This window comes from Eulemur rufifrons, chromosome 21, assembly GCF_041146395.1.
Source record: "Eulemur rufifrons isolate Redbay chromosome 21, OSU_ERuf_1, whole genome shotgun sequence".
NCBI classification, from domain to species: Eukaryota; Metazoa; Chordata; class Mammalia; order Primates; family Lemuridae; genus Eulemur; species Eulemur rufifrons.
The window spans coordinates 15,423,427-15,440,768 of record NC_091003.1 but is presented as its reverse complement, the minus strand read 5'-3'; the positions used below and the strand labels follow the sequence as shown (position 1 = coordinate 15,440,768).

Genomic DNA, 17,342 nt, shown 5'->3' with positions numbered 1-17,342 from the left:
TTCCAGTGATTGTGAATTTCAGTAGGCTCTTGAAACTATCTGAATACTTAGAAAATAATTTAGGAAAGATCTGACAGCTGACATTACTGAGCACTTACTATATGAAAGGTACTTTGTTTGTTACATCCTCACTGTCCTGAGATGTTGTTATTCCCATCACCCAAAGAAGTAACTTGTCTGAGATCATTGTGCAAGAAGTGGCAGAATTGGGGTTCAAACCTTGGACTGCTCATCTCCAGAGCCAACCCTCTTAACCACCACACTCTCTGGCTCCCAGAATTTGTCTTTCATTGAAATTCCATAACTTTTCATTATATGGTTGGAAAGAGTTTGAATAAACTGTTTAAAATGGTAAAGATGGTGTACATGCATTTTAGAGATTTTCGTGGACATTGAAGAATTTTAAAATGTAAACCAGGCAGGCAGCCTGAGTGGCACCTATTGTCACCCTATTGTGAGTCTGATGAAATGTAGATCTTTCTCTCTTTGGGGTTTCGAAGTGCTCTGTTTACTTACCCAGATCCGTCCTGTTTACCAAATATGAATTATTCCTTATTTCAAAGGATGTCTAATGAAGTTCTGTGACTTCAAAGGAAAAAAACTATTATATGATACATGCACTAAAAATATTACTCATTTTTATATTACATCTTTGCCTCTGTGAAGCCACTGGTATTGCAGCTTCTTTTCTTTCAAATCAGTTACAGACTGGACTCAATAGTTTATCTGAAACAACTAATGGATATCATAAGAACATTTCCTAGCAGAAGAGGCCAGCTTTCCCTGTCCTCAGAGCCATAGCAGCTGAGCAGTTTTTCAATTCTGTCACTTGCAGCTTTCTGCTAAGCTTATAGGCCTGTTGATTTGTAGCAGTAGATTTTGGCAGCAGTCTTTTAACCATTTACTTCAGATAAAGCTATGTGGTTAATGCACTGTCAAAATTTATCTTGCCGTTTGTGGAGATGGATTCGAAATGATTCATCTGTACCCTCTCAATTTGCTTCTCTTACATTGGATGAGAAAGCATGTGTCTGAGATGGTAGAGCCACATTAGGGCTACGAATTGGGGCCCCGAACCAGAAAGAAGGTAACTGCTGATTCACGGCTTCAGCTCATGTTTTTAGTCTCAATTAACATTGAACCTAATCAGCCAAGGTGGGTAGTATCATCAGGCAAGATCCCAGCTTGATATGTTGACAAGCGTACTAAAACAACAAAAAATGTCTTGTTCTTCTGAAACACCAAAGCTAAGTCGTCTTTTGCCATCTGGCAGTATAACAACCAACTGGTCTCCTTGCCACTGAGATTTCATTCTCTTTCCAGATCCTTCCTGGGCATCGGTAAATAGGGGAACTTTTATATGTGACGAGTGCTGCAGTGTCCATCGGAGTCTAGGGCGCCATATCTCCCAAGTCAGGCACCTTAAACACACACCATGGCCTCCCACACTGCTTCAGGTAAAGGACGAGAATTCTTCTCACGGTTTATAATTTATGTTTTAGCAACTAAAATTTCTCCTGCTATACTTCTTAAATCTTACAAAATTGTTTGAATCATAATTGAATAAAGGTGCTGTGCTCATCAATGCTATGTATAAGTGTTATCTTTCTTGAATTAATCATTTAAGGTTTTTTTTCCCCCTCCTAACATAAATCTTGTCCCAAAAGCTCGATTTTATACATATAGACAAATAGTCATTAGAATGTCTTAGTAATGTTGCACGGCCAACTTTCTGGACTGTCACCAGCAATTGTTTTTAAATAGTCCATCATTTGCATGTACCGTGATGACTGTTTCCAAAGGTACTGCCTGAGAAACTTTTCATTAATGTACTTATTCCTGAGTACCGGCTAATACCTTTAGAAAATTTTTTCCTGCTTTGGTAGAAGCATGGACTGGGATTCCTCAGAAATTTCTGAAACATCTTAAGTTTTCTGAAAGCTCTTGCTGCCAGTCAGGAAGACCACATCAAGTTAACATGTTTTGATTGCATGCCTAACACTCTGTTAAGTGTTAAATGGGCTCTCTGTTTTATTTTGGGTCCAATGTCAAGTTACCTGTACTTCTATTTTGGGGCACGTATTCTCCAGATTCTCTTGGAATTCAGGATTAAGCATGCATTTTGCCCTCATTTGTCTTGAGTGCATACTTCACTAAATCTGTGGCAGCTGCACAGCATGTCCCTTCGTTAGTATGAACTAAGGGACCAAAACAAGTGGGTTTGGATCGCTGATGTGAAAATACCTCCACTAACGTCAAAAACAGATGGGGCTGTTTCAGGAGTTGTGCTTTGAAATGAAATTAGGAGATACAGTTTTATTGGTAATTTTTGCTTGGACATTTCTAACGGCTCATTTTCATCTGAAAGTAGGTGTGTCCTGCTTTCAGGTCTGTCTGCGTTTACATTATAGAATCTGAATAAAGTCTGGAAGTGAGTAGTTTAAAGTGCCAGGGTTAACTCTAAAGCAACGATTCCCAAAGTGTGGTACATGAACCACCAGTGGTACTCCAGACAGATGTAGGTAATACTCAAATATTTATTTTAATGGTTACATTGTTTTAATGTGTATAAGAAAACTACGGCACATCAAACCATAACTGTTAATAAAAGTTTTAAAAAGTGAGTGGATTTAGTGAAAAATATTAAGTTGAATAGACAGTACATGGGTTGCGTTAGGACTCTTGAAACTAGTATTTGATCAGGCTTGGGAAACACTGCCCCGAAGTGTCAAAGTACTTTTCCTTAGTAATCTATAAGAACAATGCAATCCAGCCCATTTAGGCATTTAGCTATCCTGCTGGTCAAAGCCTGGATCCTGTATACAGGTTCATCTTTCTCATTCTGAAATCAGAAAACAATGTTATGAGTGATAATCCCAAGCATCTTAGTGTTGGTAATGGACTTTGTTTTCCCGGTTCAGTCACTGATTCCCATTGAATATTTGTGGAAAGAAATTAAAATATGTTTTCCTACTGCTTGGTTTTAGATGGTTGAAACATTGTATAATAATGGTGCTAATTCTATATGGGAGCATTCTTTGCTGGACCCTGCCTCTATTATGAGCGGAAGACGTAAAGCTAATCCACAGGATAAAGTACAGTGAGTGGAATGTTTATAAATACTTTTATTTCTTCATAACAAGCGGGGCCCAGTGACAGGAGTGCAGCTATTTTTGATCAGCCTCCTCAAGGGCAGCACAGGAGGTGGTTACCCCAATTGTGCATTGGGCTCTTTGCTGTCAGAAATGTAGAATGAGGCGGGGCAGGGCCATCTGTTTTGCTTGGTTACCCAGCGGGAGTAAATGGTTTCTCCAGTTGGAAACCAAGGCTTGGAGGCTGTACCTGTAATCAGATTTAAACTTAGTTACTCAAACAAGAGGCCGTCAGACCAGAAATCTAGGGTCTGGGCCACCAGTCTGCCAGATGCCTCACCTATGAGATGGGACTAAATGCCACTTCCTCCTATGTTGCTAGGTCAATTCAGAAAATTACACACAGAAGAAAGATACTATAAAAAGTAAATATTCTGCAGTCCCAGCCATTATAATGCCTAATGTGTGTTTTCAGACTTCAGATCCTTAAATACCACTAAAACTCACTTGAGCATTGTTCATTTTGTTCTTGAGTAGGGGATGTGGGTCACTTCCTCTTCTTTTCACAGTACAAAGAATGGGGAATGTCGCATCTGAACTGCAAGTGAACTGTTTTGTTTTTGTTTTCAAACCAGTCCCAATAAAGCGGAATTCATCAGAGCCAAGTATCAGATGTTAGCGTTTGTCCATCGCTTGCCCTGCCGGGATGATGATAGTGTGACTGCCAAAGATCTTAGTAAGGTGGGTCACACCTTTTAAAACCCCTAAAAGAGCTGGCTGAGACAGCATGTTGTTCTATTTGAAAAAAACTTTAAAGGTAGAAAGAAAAACAGGAACTCACTTCTGTACATTAACTAAGTAATAACAGCTTTTTTTTGCAATTGGTTTTCTCGTTAATCTTAATTCAAATGGCAGCTGTTCATGTCAGTGGGGGTACAAGGACAAAGAGGAAAAATGAGTATCTAGAAAACTATTTGCATTTTTCAAATACGGTTTTTAAATTGTATTTCAATAAGTTTTTTGTTTAACTTTGAAATTGGAACCATCTCAGAGTTTGTTTCTAAAAGGGAATGGAAAATTTGAAGGGCAATCATTTGTTTCTACTAAGGACTAGAAAAAGTACCAAAGGAAGAGGGCTAACTTTTTCAGGTTTCCAGGTTGCAGACTGAGTTGGATCTTCAGAAAACAATGTGTGACTTAAAGGTATAGTGCACAGAATGATGTATCATACTTGTAATACGAGTAGATGGATTTCTTTATGCGGGCCTTCACGTGTTTTTGAGAGATGCCATGAGAAATGCACATATAATTTCAAAGCACTGCTTTTGACAAATGCTTGCTTACACAGAGGATGGGCACTCACAATTCAGAATTTTAAATTTTGCATAGAAATGTATATAATTGTTACTTCCGTTAATTAATAAGACTTGGTATGGGACCGGGCATGGTGGCTCACGCCTGTAATCCTAGTGCTTTAGGAGGCCGAGGCAGGAGGATCACTTGAGCTCAGGAGTTCGAGACCAGCCTGGGCAAGAGCAAGACCCTGTCTCTATTAAGAAAATAAAAATTAAACTTTAAAAAAAAAGAAGAAGAAGGAGACTTGGTATGTGGTGGGGTTTTTTAACCAAAATTTAAAAACAATTGCCAGATGCAGTGGCACACATCTATAGTCCCATCTACTTGGGAGGCTGAGGTGGGAGGACCACTTGAGCCCAGGAGTCCAGCCTAGGCAACACAGTGAAACCCCAACTCCTTTTTTTTTTTTTTTTTTTTTTTTTTTGCCAAAGGCTGGAAGAAAGGGAGTCCCTGGGTCTGTTCCATCCAAGAGAAGCAAGAGACAGATCCATGGGACCGCCAAACATGCTACCAAAACCCCATCTCTTAAGGAAAAAAAAAAAGCTATATAAAAATTAATCAAAATAAGACTTAAACGTAGATGTTAGAGTAGATTTTTCCATTCCTGTAATAAGGGTTATCGCATCTTAGACAATTCTAGATTAGACTTGAAGGAAGGCAGCTCATCTGCTAAATGTATAAGAGCTTTTCCACAGTATACAGAATTTGGTATGTCACAGGCCTGTTCCCCACCCTGAAAGCATTATGTACAGGCCAAGAATAGCATGGTGGAGAGAATATGGTATAAGACAGAATCTTATAGCTTACACAGTGTAGAATTTGAAGTCCCAAAGCCCTAGGTTCAGTAACAACACCTAATAATAATATTCTTATTGCATCATTGATAACCCTGTGAATGGGTAGCATTATTATCACTATTTGAGAGATCAGGAAGCTGAAGTTGAGAGTGCTTCAAGAACTTTCTGAAGGTCACACAGCTTCAAAGGGGTAGGGTTTGAAATTCAAGTCTGTCAGGCTTCAGAGCCATGTGTAGCCACCTCCTCGTACAGTATGGCCTGTCACTCAGGTTCCGGTTGTGCCACTTGCTTGGACAAGTCATGCATTGGGGCAGGTCAGCCTTTACAGCCCTAGTTTCCTTATCAGTAAAATGGGCCTGATCCCACCTTGCAGCCCAAGTGTGGTTGTGAGCAGCAAAGGAGAGACTGCCCCATCCACCTTCCTGAGCCAAGTAAAAATTCTGTGTTGCCAATATAACATATAGTAAAATGTTCTGCCAGCTGCCCTAATACTTCTTTGTTTATACTTTTAGCAAATACCCCTTTTTTGTTTGTGTTTTTCAGCAACTCCATTCAAGCGTGAGAACAGGGAATCTTGAAACCTGTTTGAGACTATTATCTTTAGGAGCACAAGCCAACTTCTTTCATCCTGTAAGAAAACATGAATTGATGTAGCTATTAAATTGAAACTAAGTTGTGTTCATATAGTCTTTAGTTTATTTAATTTGCTTTTTTGTCTACTTTTTGTTAATGATTCTTAGGAGAAAGGAAATACCCCACTCCATGTTGCCTCCAAAGCAGGACAGATTTTACAGGCTGAATTATTGGCAGTATACGGAGCAGACCCAGGCACACAAGACTCTAGTGGAAAAACTCCTGTTGATTATGCAAGGTAAGGGACCTACATTCTTGCTGTTTCTCTCTGTTTGGTATTTTTTATGTTGGGTATAATTCATTGTTACATAACTAAATTGTGTATGATTAACATTTAACCTGGCCAGTCACGGTGGCTCACGCCTGTAATCCCAGCACTTTGGGAGGGTGAGGTGGGAGGATCGCCTGAGGCCAGGAGTTCAAGAGCAGCCTGGGCAACATGGTGAGACCGTGTCTCTACAAAAAAAAAATAATAATAAAAAAAATTTCTTTTAATTAGCTGGGCATGGTGGCACACAGCTGTAATCCCAGATACTCAGGAAGCTAAGGTGAGAGGATTGCTTGATCCCAGGCCTTCAAAGTTACAGTGAGCTGTGATGGCTCCACTGCCTTCCAGCGTGGGCGATAGAGGGAGACCCTGTCTCTAAAAAAACAGCCAGCCTTGGTGGCTCACGCCTGTAATCCTAGCACTGTGGGAGGCCAAGGCAGGAGGATCGCTTGAGCTCAGGAGTTCTAGACCAGCCTGAGCAAGAGTGAGACCCTGTCTGGAAAAAAAAAAAACAAAAACAAAACCATTTAATCTCTTTAAAAGTAAGCTCAGACTGGCAAAGTCAGGGAAGGTAGAATCACAAACCAGTGTACTTAGTCAGCTTCTAATCTTTTACTTGATCCTTTATGTCAGAATCCAAATCAAGTATCAAGAATTATAGAACCCACTCTTCAGTTTTTTAATACTGTTAGTCTTTGCTTGAACCTAAAAGCAAATTTATGGATAGATATGTGATTAAGCAAGTATGGTAAAAGTTAATTGTAAGTTTTAGGTAGCGGACATCTGGGTGCTCACTATGAAATTCTTTAAATTTTTCTTTATTTGAAAATTTTCACTATGAAATACTGGAAAAGTAAGTAAATCCATAAGTTGGTGTTTAATATCATTTAAATGACTAACGATCAGTCATCTTTCCTTCTTTTTCCAAATTACATTTATTAACTGTAAAGTACTGCTCCACAGAGGATAAAATGGGTCCAATGACAAAACTTTTTGTTTGGAAAAGATGCTTCATAAATGCCCGAAAGAGTTAAATGAGGCAAGATTATACATGATTCATTGCCAAAATGGACAGTTGGTCTTAAAAGGCATAGACAGGGTTTCTTCATTGTGGCCCAAATCATTAAGAAATTTCTTTAGTTGGTTCTTTAGTAGGTTGAATTTGAACATGTGGAGGAGGAACAAAAGCACACCAGGTGGGAGGAAGGGCACAGTCAAGTTCTGGAGGCAGGGGTGACCAGGGCATGCTCACCACAGCAGGAGGCCTGACCCGAGAGAGCAGAGTGTGTCAGGAATAACAACAGGAACACCGTATTTCGTGAGATCTAAGCCTGTGTCGATTGTACAGGGCAATATTATTTCACATAGCACTAAAAAAGAAAAATTCAGCCAATTAAATTAGGATGTATTGTCAATCATGGGATATTTCCTGACTTTGCAGATGTTAAAAAATGAGGGAAAAACAGATGTGCATCTTAAAAACCAAAGCTATGTGGTAGGTTGGAGGGTACTATGCAGTGGCTTGAATAGTGGGCAAAGAAACTGGCTGAAACTAGATTTGACCTTGGAAGAGGAAGAGAACCTTCAGTCAATGATGCTTATTATCACTTACCTTGGAATTTTCTCATTTGTACCTTGCATGTCATAATCTCTCTGTGTAATAGTTTATTTATATGCCTTTTACTAAAAGGATTCAGAGCAGCTTCAGTATTTATTTGATGAATGAAGAAAGGCAAACTTAATATTCTCTGTTATGGAAATTGAAGGAACAAAAAGAGGCACAGGTAGCTGCAGGTGTGAGCTGTTCCTTAGTCTGGTCTGTCCCTGATTTGAGGCCCTTGAAGTGGTGACCAGACTCTCATCCAGAGTAGACTGCTGTACCAGAATGACCCGGGGGTGGGGAGACCTTCTTCAAAATACTGATGCCTGGGCCCATCCTGTCCTTACTGATTCAGAATTTCCAAGGGTGGGGTCTGGACATTGTACGTTTCTAGAAACACTCTAGTTTAAATTTTTGAGACCTTCTACCCTAAACCATTTATTAATTTTATTTTTCTCACCTCATTCAATGAGGTTGTGCTTTATCCCTCTCATAACTCTTTGAATTCCTCATTAAGTATTCTATTTTGTGCATGCGTAACAGAAAGGGAGTAGCTCAGATGGTGAAAACAGTTTATAAAGGTGGTACTCAAAGTAGACTTCATCAGCCTTACACAAAAAGGCTGATGATTCTAAAATAATCACGTTTGATAAACTGCTCAGGTGTCTTGGGAGACGTCTTTGTACCTTTCTGTTCTAAAGCCAGTGAGTGGCGAGCACGATGAACGGTGCTTTGTTTTCTCTTGGCAGGCAAGGAGGGCACCATGAGCTGGCGGAACGCCTCGTGGAAATACAGTACGAGCTGACGGACAGACTAGCCTTCTATCTCTGTGGCAGGAAACCAGGTGAGTGAAGGGATAACAGCCGCTCTACACCTCCAGTCAGGAAGGTTCTGGAAAAACAAGTTGGGACCCTGTTTTTTCTGACCTCCTCTGCTTTCACATATCCTTGAGAAAGTTGGTGAATATGGGTTTTTGTTTGAAACGATGATTGCAGAATTTTCAGCTATATGTAAAGGATAGCAAGTTGGTCAAATCTTGAATTTTTAGTTCTTAAAACTTTATTTCAGCTCTAGAGCAGTGGCTGTTTCAAGAGTCCGAGAACATAACTGAACCAAAATTGACTGTGTACCACAATTGTTGAACATCACGGGACTAGGAGTGGAAGAGCAAAGCAATAACCTTTGTAGTTATTTGACGAGTTCTACTATCTAAGGAATGGGGAAAAGTCCAAAAGTGAACTTTGCCATCAGCCCAACTTGGTTATTTGTCAGCAAAGCATGGTCTATGGGCCAAATGCCTCCTATCACCTGTTTTATTGCAGGAGAGCTATGCCCACTCATTTACATCTTTCGTGTGGCTGCTTTCACACAGCAATGGCAGAATTAAATGGGTTAAGCAGTTGTGACAGAGACCACGTGGCCACATAGCCTAAAATATTTACTGTTCGGCCATTGACAGAAAAACTTTGCCCAACCCCTGGTGCATAATACCTACAAGCAGGTATGCAGTGCTTCTCAATCCTGATTGTCTGATAGAGTTAAGAGCCCCCCCTTGTGGTTCCAGTTCTGGGTGAGATGGAGCAAGCACGCCCCACCCTGTGTTTCCTACAGAACAGAACTAAAAACCCTGGACAAAATGCTCAGAGTAGCTATCTAAGGACTCTGAAAAGTTAATCCTAGCTGGTAGATTAGGGAACTCAAAGCACCATCAAGCTGGTGGTGAGTGTCCTGTTTATTTTGTTTCTGATACGGCTTCAATGACAGTCTGAAACCTGGAACTGCATGACGTAGGCACAAAGAAGCCCTTTTTGGGCTGAGGAGCAGGACATGGGACTTCTGCAGGACAGAGAGTAGCAAGGGAATTCCCCTGGGGTTTGTCCCTCTTCCTTCTTCCTTTTTCTGATCTCTCCCACCCTATTCCCCAGGCGAGCCTGTGGCTGCAATAGCAGCAGTAGCAGTGGCAGCAAAGGTGCTTAAATCTCTGACCAGGGGCATGAGAGGGATCCTGATTGCTTTTCTTTTTCTATTTACTCACCCCCTGCCGGGGAGGCAGAACCTACCCTGGTCAGTTGCCTGCTAAAACAAAAATAGTAACATCCTCCATAGAACTTAAAGAAGACCCAGACACAGTGTAACATTCAAAATGTCCATAATACTATCCATAATGATTTGACATATGAAGAACCAGGAAATCTCATAGACTTGCAAGGGGAAAGCCGACCCCAAGGTGACACAGATGTTGGAATTATCAGAGATTTTAAAAGCAGCCAGTAAGACCATGCTCGAAGAAGTAAGAGTGAACATTCTTGAAACAAATAGAAACATAGAAAGTCCCAGGAGAGAAATATTAATAGAAGATGCAGAAAAAAACCAAATAGGAATATTAGAATTGCAAAATATAACAACTGAAATTTTAAAACTCACTGGCTGGGCTTAATAGCAGAATAGAGATGACAAAGAAAAGTCAGTGAATTGGAAATAAAAGCTGGGCTTAGTGGCTCCTTCCTATACTCCTAGCACTTTGGGAGGCCAAAGCAGGGGGATCACTTGAGGCCAGGAGTTTGAGACCAGCCTGAGCAACATGGCAAGACCCCATCTCTATAAAAAAAAAATAGAAAAATTAGCCAGGTGTGGTGCGCTCACCTGTAATCCCAGCTACTCAGGAGGCTAATGGAGGAGGATTACGGGAGTCCAGGAGTTAGAGGTTGCAGTGAGCTCTGATCATGCCACTGTACTCCAACCTGGGCAACAGAGCGAGACCCTGTCTCCATAAAAAAAAAGAAAGAAAGAAAGAAAGTAGATCACTAGAAATTATCTAGTTTGAACAACAGGGAGTTTAAAAAAGAAAAAAACCTGAACAGAGCCTCAGGGACCTGTGGGAAAATACCAGAAGTCCTGACATTTGTATCATTGGACTCCCACAAAGGGATGAGGAAGAGTATGATGTGAGGAAAAAGTATTTGGAGAAATACTAACAGAAAACTAAATCTGGCAAAAGACATAAACTTACAGATTCAAGAAGCTCAGCAAACCCCAGAGAGGATAAACTCAAATAAATTCCCACTGGAGACACATTAAAATCAAACTGTTGAAAACTTAAGTTGAAGAAATTTCTGGAAAGCAGTCAGGAAAAAGCAGCACATGTATAGAAAAGCAGTGATTTGAATGATGTTGGATTTCTTATCAGAAACCATGGAGATGGGAAGGACGTGAAACAATATGTTTAAAGTGCTGGAAGCAAAGAACTGTCAACTCAGAACTCTATATCCAGTGAAAATAACCTTCAAATGAAGGCAAAACAAAGACATTCTAAGATAAAGAAAAAATAATAGAATTAGTTGCTTTAACAGAAATGCTAGAGAAAGTTCTTTGAGTGGAAGGGAATGATGCCAGAGGGAATCTTGTAACTTCAGGAATGAAAAAAGAACAACATAAATGATAAATATCTGATTAATATAGTAGACTATGTTTTTCTCTTAAGTTCTTTAAGATATGTATGACAGACAGTTGTAATATCATCTAGTGGAGTTTTCGGCATATGTCAGGGTAATACATTTGACAACTACAACATAAAAGATGAAAGGGTAAAAAGAAATATGAGGCCAGGCACGGCGGCTCACACCTGTAATCCTAGCACTCTGGGAGGCCGAGGCGGGTGGATCGCTCAAGGTCAGGAGTTCGAGAACAGCCTGAGCAAGAGTGAGACCCCGTCTCTACTAAAAATAGAAAGAAATTATCTGGACAGCTAAAAATATATAGAAAAAATTAGGCCGGGCGCGGTGGCTCACGCCTGTAATCCTAGCACTCTGGGAGGCCGAGGCGGGTGGATCGCTCGAGGTCAGGAGTTCGAGACCAGCCTGAGCAAGAGCGAGACCCCACCTCTACTAAAAATAGAAAGAAATTATATGGACAGCTAAAAATATATATAGAAAAAATTAGCCGGGCATGGTGGTGCATGCCTGTAGTCCCAGCTACTCGGGAGGCTGAGACAGGAGGATCGCTTAAGCTCAGGAGTTTGAGGTTGCTGTGAGCGAGGCTGACGCCACAGCACTCACTCTAGCCTGGGCAACAGAGTGAGACTCTGTCTCAAAAAAAAAAAAAAAAAAGAAAAAAGAAAAAATTAGCCGGGCATGGTGGCACATGCCTGTAGTCCCAGCTACCCGGGAGGCTGAGGCAGGAGGATCGCTTAAGCCCAGGAGTTTGAGGTTGCTGTGAGCTAGGCTGATGCCACGGCACTCTAGCCTGGGCAACAAAGGGAGACTCTGTCTCAAAAAAAAAAAAGGGACTTCCTTAACCTATAAAGGGTATCCACTTAATGATGAAAGACTGCTTTTGCTCTCAGATTGGGAATAAGTCTTGGATGTCCACTCTTACCACTTCTATTAGAAATCTCACTGGAAATCCTAACCAGTCCCACAAGGCAAGAAAAGAAAAATAAATAAAAAACATACGAATTGAAAAGGAAGAAATAAAACTGTCCCCATTCAAATGAGATGAATTTCTATGTAGAAAATCCCAAAGAACCTACAAAAAAGTTCCTAAAACTAATAAGTTTAACAGAGTTGCAGAATACAAGGCCAACAGCCAAAAATCAATCATGCTTCTTTAGACTAGCAATGAACAATTGGAAACTGAAACTAGAAAAGCAATACCACTTACAAAGGCTCCAAATTAAATACTTAAGTATAAATCTAACAAAATATATGTAGGATCTATATCCTGGAAACTGCTGATGGAAGAAACTAAGGAAGACCTGAATAAGTGGGGAGGCATACTATGTTCATGGATTGGAAGATTCAGTATAATTAACATGTCAGTTTTCCCCAAATTAGTATATAAATTTACTTCAGTTTAGGATTTTTTATAGACATAGACATGCTGATTCTAAAATTCAAATGAGGCCAGGCACGGTGGCTCATGCCTGTAATCCTAGCACTGTGGGAGGCCAAGGTGGGAGGAGCTGAGGAGTTTAAGACCAGCCAGAGCAAGAGTGAGGCCCCATCTCTACAAAACAATAGAAAAATTAGCCGGGCGTGGTGGCTCACATCTGTAATCCCAGCTGCTCAGGAGGCTGAGGCAGGAGGATCATTTGAGCACAGGAATTTGAGCTTGCAGAGAGCTGTGATGACACTATTTTACTCTGGCCCAGGCGACAGAGACCCTGTTTATAACTAACTAACTAACTAAATAAATAATAAATTTCAAATGAAAAATGAACTAGAATAGCCAAGACAATTTTGCAAAAGAAGAGTAATGCGGAAGGAAGCACACCACCTAATTTTAAGGCTGTAGTACTTAAAATGGTGTGGTATTGATGAAAAGATTGACACATAGATCAATGAAACCATATAGAAATTCCAGAAGTAGACCCACACAAATATGTTCAATTGGTTTTTGACCAAGGTGCAAAGGTAATTCAGTGGAGGAAAGATAGTCTTTTAATACATTATGTTGGACATCTATGTGCAGACATCCACGTGCAGAAAAATGAACTTCAACCTAAACCTCACACCTTATCCAAAAAATTAATTCAAAATGGATCATAGATCTAAATGTAAAACCTAAAACTATAAAACTTCTAGAAGAAAACATACATTGATGGCAAAAAAATAAGCACATGGAAGACAAGCTCAGCATCATTAGCCATTAGCACAGTGAGATACCACAACGTAGCTATCAGAATGACTAAAATTTAAAAAACAAAACAAAAACTGACAATGCAAGTGCTGGAAAAGACATGGAACAACTGTAACTCTCATACATTGCTGTTTGGAATACAAAATGATAGAGCTACTCTGAAAAAAAGTCTAGTTAGACACATTTACATATAACCTAGCAGTCCGACTCCTATGTATTTACCCAAGAGAAATACAAACATACGTTTACGCAAAAACCCGTATATGAATGCTGTTGGTGACTTTATTCATTAGAACATGGATCATTGTCCTCCAGAAGCTAGATTAGGACTGGGTCATTAAGCTTTGTAGGAGATGGAGTCCCTGTCTTCAAAGTCCTTAGATCTTCAAAGGCCACCTGCCCCAGCCCTGGCTGATTTGTACTAATAGATTAATATGAATGAGTCACCAGAGCTCAGGGAAGCTCTACCATCCCACGCAGTGAGCTGACAGAAGCCTGCTCTGAGCGAATTCAGCTCCCTGAACACTTTCCATGGCTGAAGATCATCAGCTATCCTGAAGCTAAACTGATCCTAAGGATTGGGATGAGCATAGGTTTCTGTTTAACAATGTCTGGACCTTTTTACCAGAAGAAAACAAGGATATGATTCTTGCTACTGGCCGAGTCTTTAGGAATTTGTAGCCAGTCTGGCAACTTCTGTTTTCCCACGTGCCTCATAACTAGGCAAAAATACTAATTGCAAAACTTAAATTGAAAAAGTAGTGGTGGTGTTCCTTTACAGATCTTATCAATATTTATATGAACAAAACTTTGACTTGGTTTCTGTTTCAGATCACAAAAATGGACAGCACTTTATAATACCTCAAATGGCAGACAGGTAAGGCCATTAAAATACCAATTTTATCTGTCACTAATAACTTGGTTGTATAGTGTTTATGCATTATATTTTATGTTTAACAAAGCCCATACATTTTTCTCTTTTATGGCTATACAATTTGGAAATAAGACGGCTGTAAGTAAACCATCATATAAAACTTAAGTTCGAAAGGGCACACAAGTAACAAGTTTACTGATAAGAAAATTGGAATCAGTGATATTGTCACTGTTTTAGCCAGTTGTGACTATATATTATATCTGTATACTTACAGAATATTTCTGTATTGTAAGAGGTTATATTCTTTGTCTATGGCAGGGGTTGGCAAACTTGTTTGTCAAGAGCCAGATAGTAAATATCTTAGGCTTTGTGGGCTTTACGGCCTCTGTTGCAGCTACTTAACTCTGCCATGGTAGACAGAAGCATCTGTGGATACTATGTAAATGAATGGGCATGTCTGTTCCAATAAAATTTTATTTCTGGACACTGAAATTCAAATTTCATACAGTTTTCACATGTTATGAAATATTATTTTTCCCCCAGTCATTTTGAAATGTAAATCATGAGCTGAACAAAAAAAAGGCCGTAATTTGCCGACCCCTGCTCTCTCTAAGGTTAGACAAGTTCATTGCTGCAGGAAATGAACCTTAAGCCTTTATTTTATCAGTTACCTTTGCATAAATCCTGTCCAGAGTTTATGAAATGATTAGCTGCTATTGAGGATGCGATCTTATAATTCCGGTTTTTTACATCTTCCCTTTTGTGTTTTCTTCTATTGTGCCCTTTTTCTTTTTTAAAACTTCTAAAATTGTGACTTCTCACATAAGGGCTAAGACATCTATCTAGTAATAGCTTTTGTCATTTAGTTGGTAGGTGATTTTTTTTTTTTCTCTTTACCACGTTATGTGATTATGTTATTTCTAGAAAGATTTACTTTCACTAAATTGTTTTGTTTAAAGTTTCCTCACTGACTCTGTTGAGCTGTAAAATGATTGGCTCTGACAGTGTCCACAAACCGTAATTAATATTTTTATCCCTTGCTATCTTAATCTTCTACAGAGCTCATGAACATGGTTTTATTTATTTGCTTATTAGTTTTGTACATTTTCTTAGCAGCCTGGATTTGTCTGAGTTGGCAAAAGCAGCTAAGAAGAAACTTCAATCTGTGAGTATCTCCCTACTGGTGAACTCCAGTATGGGAATCAGTGTATCCTACTGATACTTGTTCTCAGTGCAGGTTACCTGTTGTGTCAGATGACATTATTTCATACCTTTAGATGTTGTTAAATTAGAAGCAGACCATTGAATAGATGGTAATGAAGACCAAAGGCACTGTTAAGTTTAGTACATCCAACTTTGGGAGGCCAAGGCAGGAGGATCGCTTGAGACCAAGAGTTCACGACCAGCCTGTGCAATAGCGAGACCCATCTCTACAGAAATGAAAATTTAAAAATTAATGGGATGTGGTAGCACGCACCTGTAGTCCCAGTTACTCAGGAGGCTAAGGCAGGGGGATCCCTTGAGCCCAGGAGTTCGAGTCTGCAGTGAGCTCTGATCATGCCACTGCACTCCAGCCTGGACAACAGAGCGAGAAAATATCTCTTTTTAAAAAAAGAAAAAAAAGTTTAGTATATCCAATTTGGCTCTGCTTCAAATAATCCCATTTTTATCTGCCATGTTAAAAGCGAAGACTGTGCCTTTGACATTAGGAAGTTGTTTCTCCTCGGTAGACTTCCCTGGTTGCTCTCAGTGTGATGCATAAGTGGGGCACACTTGCCTGGGGTTACTTCCTGTGCCACAAAGGATGCTAGAGAGTGATAAAAGCTGATGCTGGAATGGTGACGAACCCTGTAGATTCCCCCACTGCTATTTGGGATCCAGCCACAGTTGTAATTCTCTTGCCCATCCTGTGCCATTCATCAGAACTTGTTAAGTTAATGCTGTTAAAACTGGTGGTCCTGGCCCAAGTATGTGCTCAGAGTTTGCCGGCTCTGCATGCCAGGGCCTCCCTTTAGTCTACGTCTTTCTTTGCAGCCTGCCCACCTCAACCATGGTCAGGGCCCCAGGAAATCCGCTTCCCTGGGGACAATTTCTCTTTGTCTAGTTCACTCAAATGACGCCTCACCAGGGCACTTCCCAGCCATTTTAACTACCAGCTTACACTCCTCAGCTATTCTCATTGCTCTCTGGATCAGAATCAAGACTCTTAACTTTTCATAACCTTTAAGGGTGTCATTCAGCTCTCACCTTTCAGAGCTTGCCCCGCTTCCCATCTGGTTCCGCGTGTGTGTGTGTGTGTGTGTGTGTGTGTGTCTTTGTGGATTAACACTCTCTGAGGCCACGAGCTGCCACATTCAAGTCTTCTTCCAGGATCCCTCCTTTGCCTGCAGCGTTTGCCTTTCCCAGCATCCATCCCTCTGACCGTTCAAGGAACTGAGCTCTGAGCACCTTCACGATGTAGGTAGTAGCTTTCCCGAAGTTTGGCTCTGAAATCACAGCCTCCCTAAGTTCTGACTCTCTCCTCATCCCCTCTTCACAGAAGACCCTTTACTAGAACTTCATATATGCTATTAAGTATTACAGAAAATGAATTTATCCGTGCTAGTATTTAACTGTATTATGAAATAAATGTGTTTTATGCAATTTGTTTGGTGTCTCTGTGTTCTGTATCTACAGTTTTGTGTGTCTGTGTGTTTTATTGCCTTTCTTAAATTAAGGAAGTCATATAGTAAGGTGATTAAGACGGTAAGCTTTGGAGTCAGATAGCACTAACTGTTGTGTGATTTCCTTTTAATCACTCATAATCTGTAAGCAAATTTTTATTACCAATAATTCAAGGCTAGATAAAAACCCAGGTTCGGTTTGCCTGTCCTTCGTTTGCTAGGCCAGAAGCTGCATGAAAGCTGAGGTTGTGTCTGTAGCATCTCCAGCATGTGGCAGGCATTAAATAACTGTCCGGGACGGAGTGCAGCCCAGCTCTCCAGAACTGGGGCTCTGGTCAGACTGGCCAGCACGCAGCCGGCCCTGCCACGCTCCTTAGCCTCCCTGTGCCTTGGTGTCTTCTAGAAAAGGGATCAGGTGGAGC

General features: G+C 40.4%; 1 protein-coding gene across 10 annotated transcripts in view; it reads left to right on the top strand.

The window, feature by feature from the left end:
• The window catches only part of GIT2 (GIT ArfGAP 2), a 48,583-nt gene that overhangs the window by 2,937 nt on the left and 28,304 nt on the right, over positions 1-17,342 (top strand). For 8 of the 10 annotated variants that reach the window (XM_069497484.1, XM_069497481.1, XM_069497486.1 and 5 more), the window contains exons 2-9: positions 1,324-1,457; positions 2,988-3,100; positions 3,728-3,833; positions 5,789-5,875; positions 5,986-6,116; positions 8,496-8,590; positions 14,215-14,260; positions 15,371-15,422. In XM_069497484.1, the coding sequence (XP_069353585.1) occupies positions 1,324-1,457; positions 2,988-3,100; positions 3,728-3,833; positions 5,789-5,875; positions 5,986-6,116; positions 8,496-8,590; positions 14,215-14,260; positions 15,371-15,422 (764 nt within the window). Of the gene's footprint in view, positions 1-1,323; positions 1,458-2,987; positions 3,101-3,727; positions 3,834-5,788; positions 5,876-5,985; positions 6,117-8,495; positions 8,591-14,214; positions 14,261-14,389; positions 14,396-15,370; positions 15,423-17,342 lie in introns of all 10 variants that reach the window. The other 2 variants (XM_069497485.1, XM_069497483.1) reach the window with 2 other exon arrangements.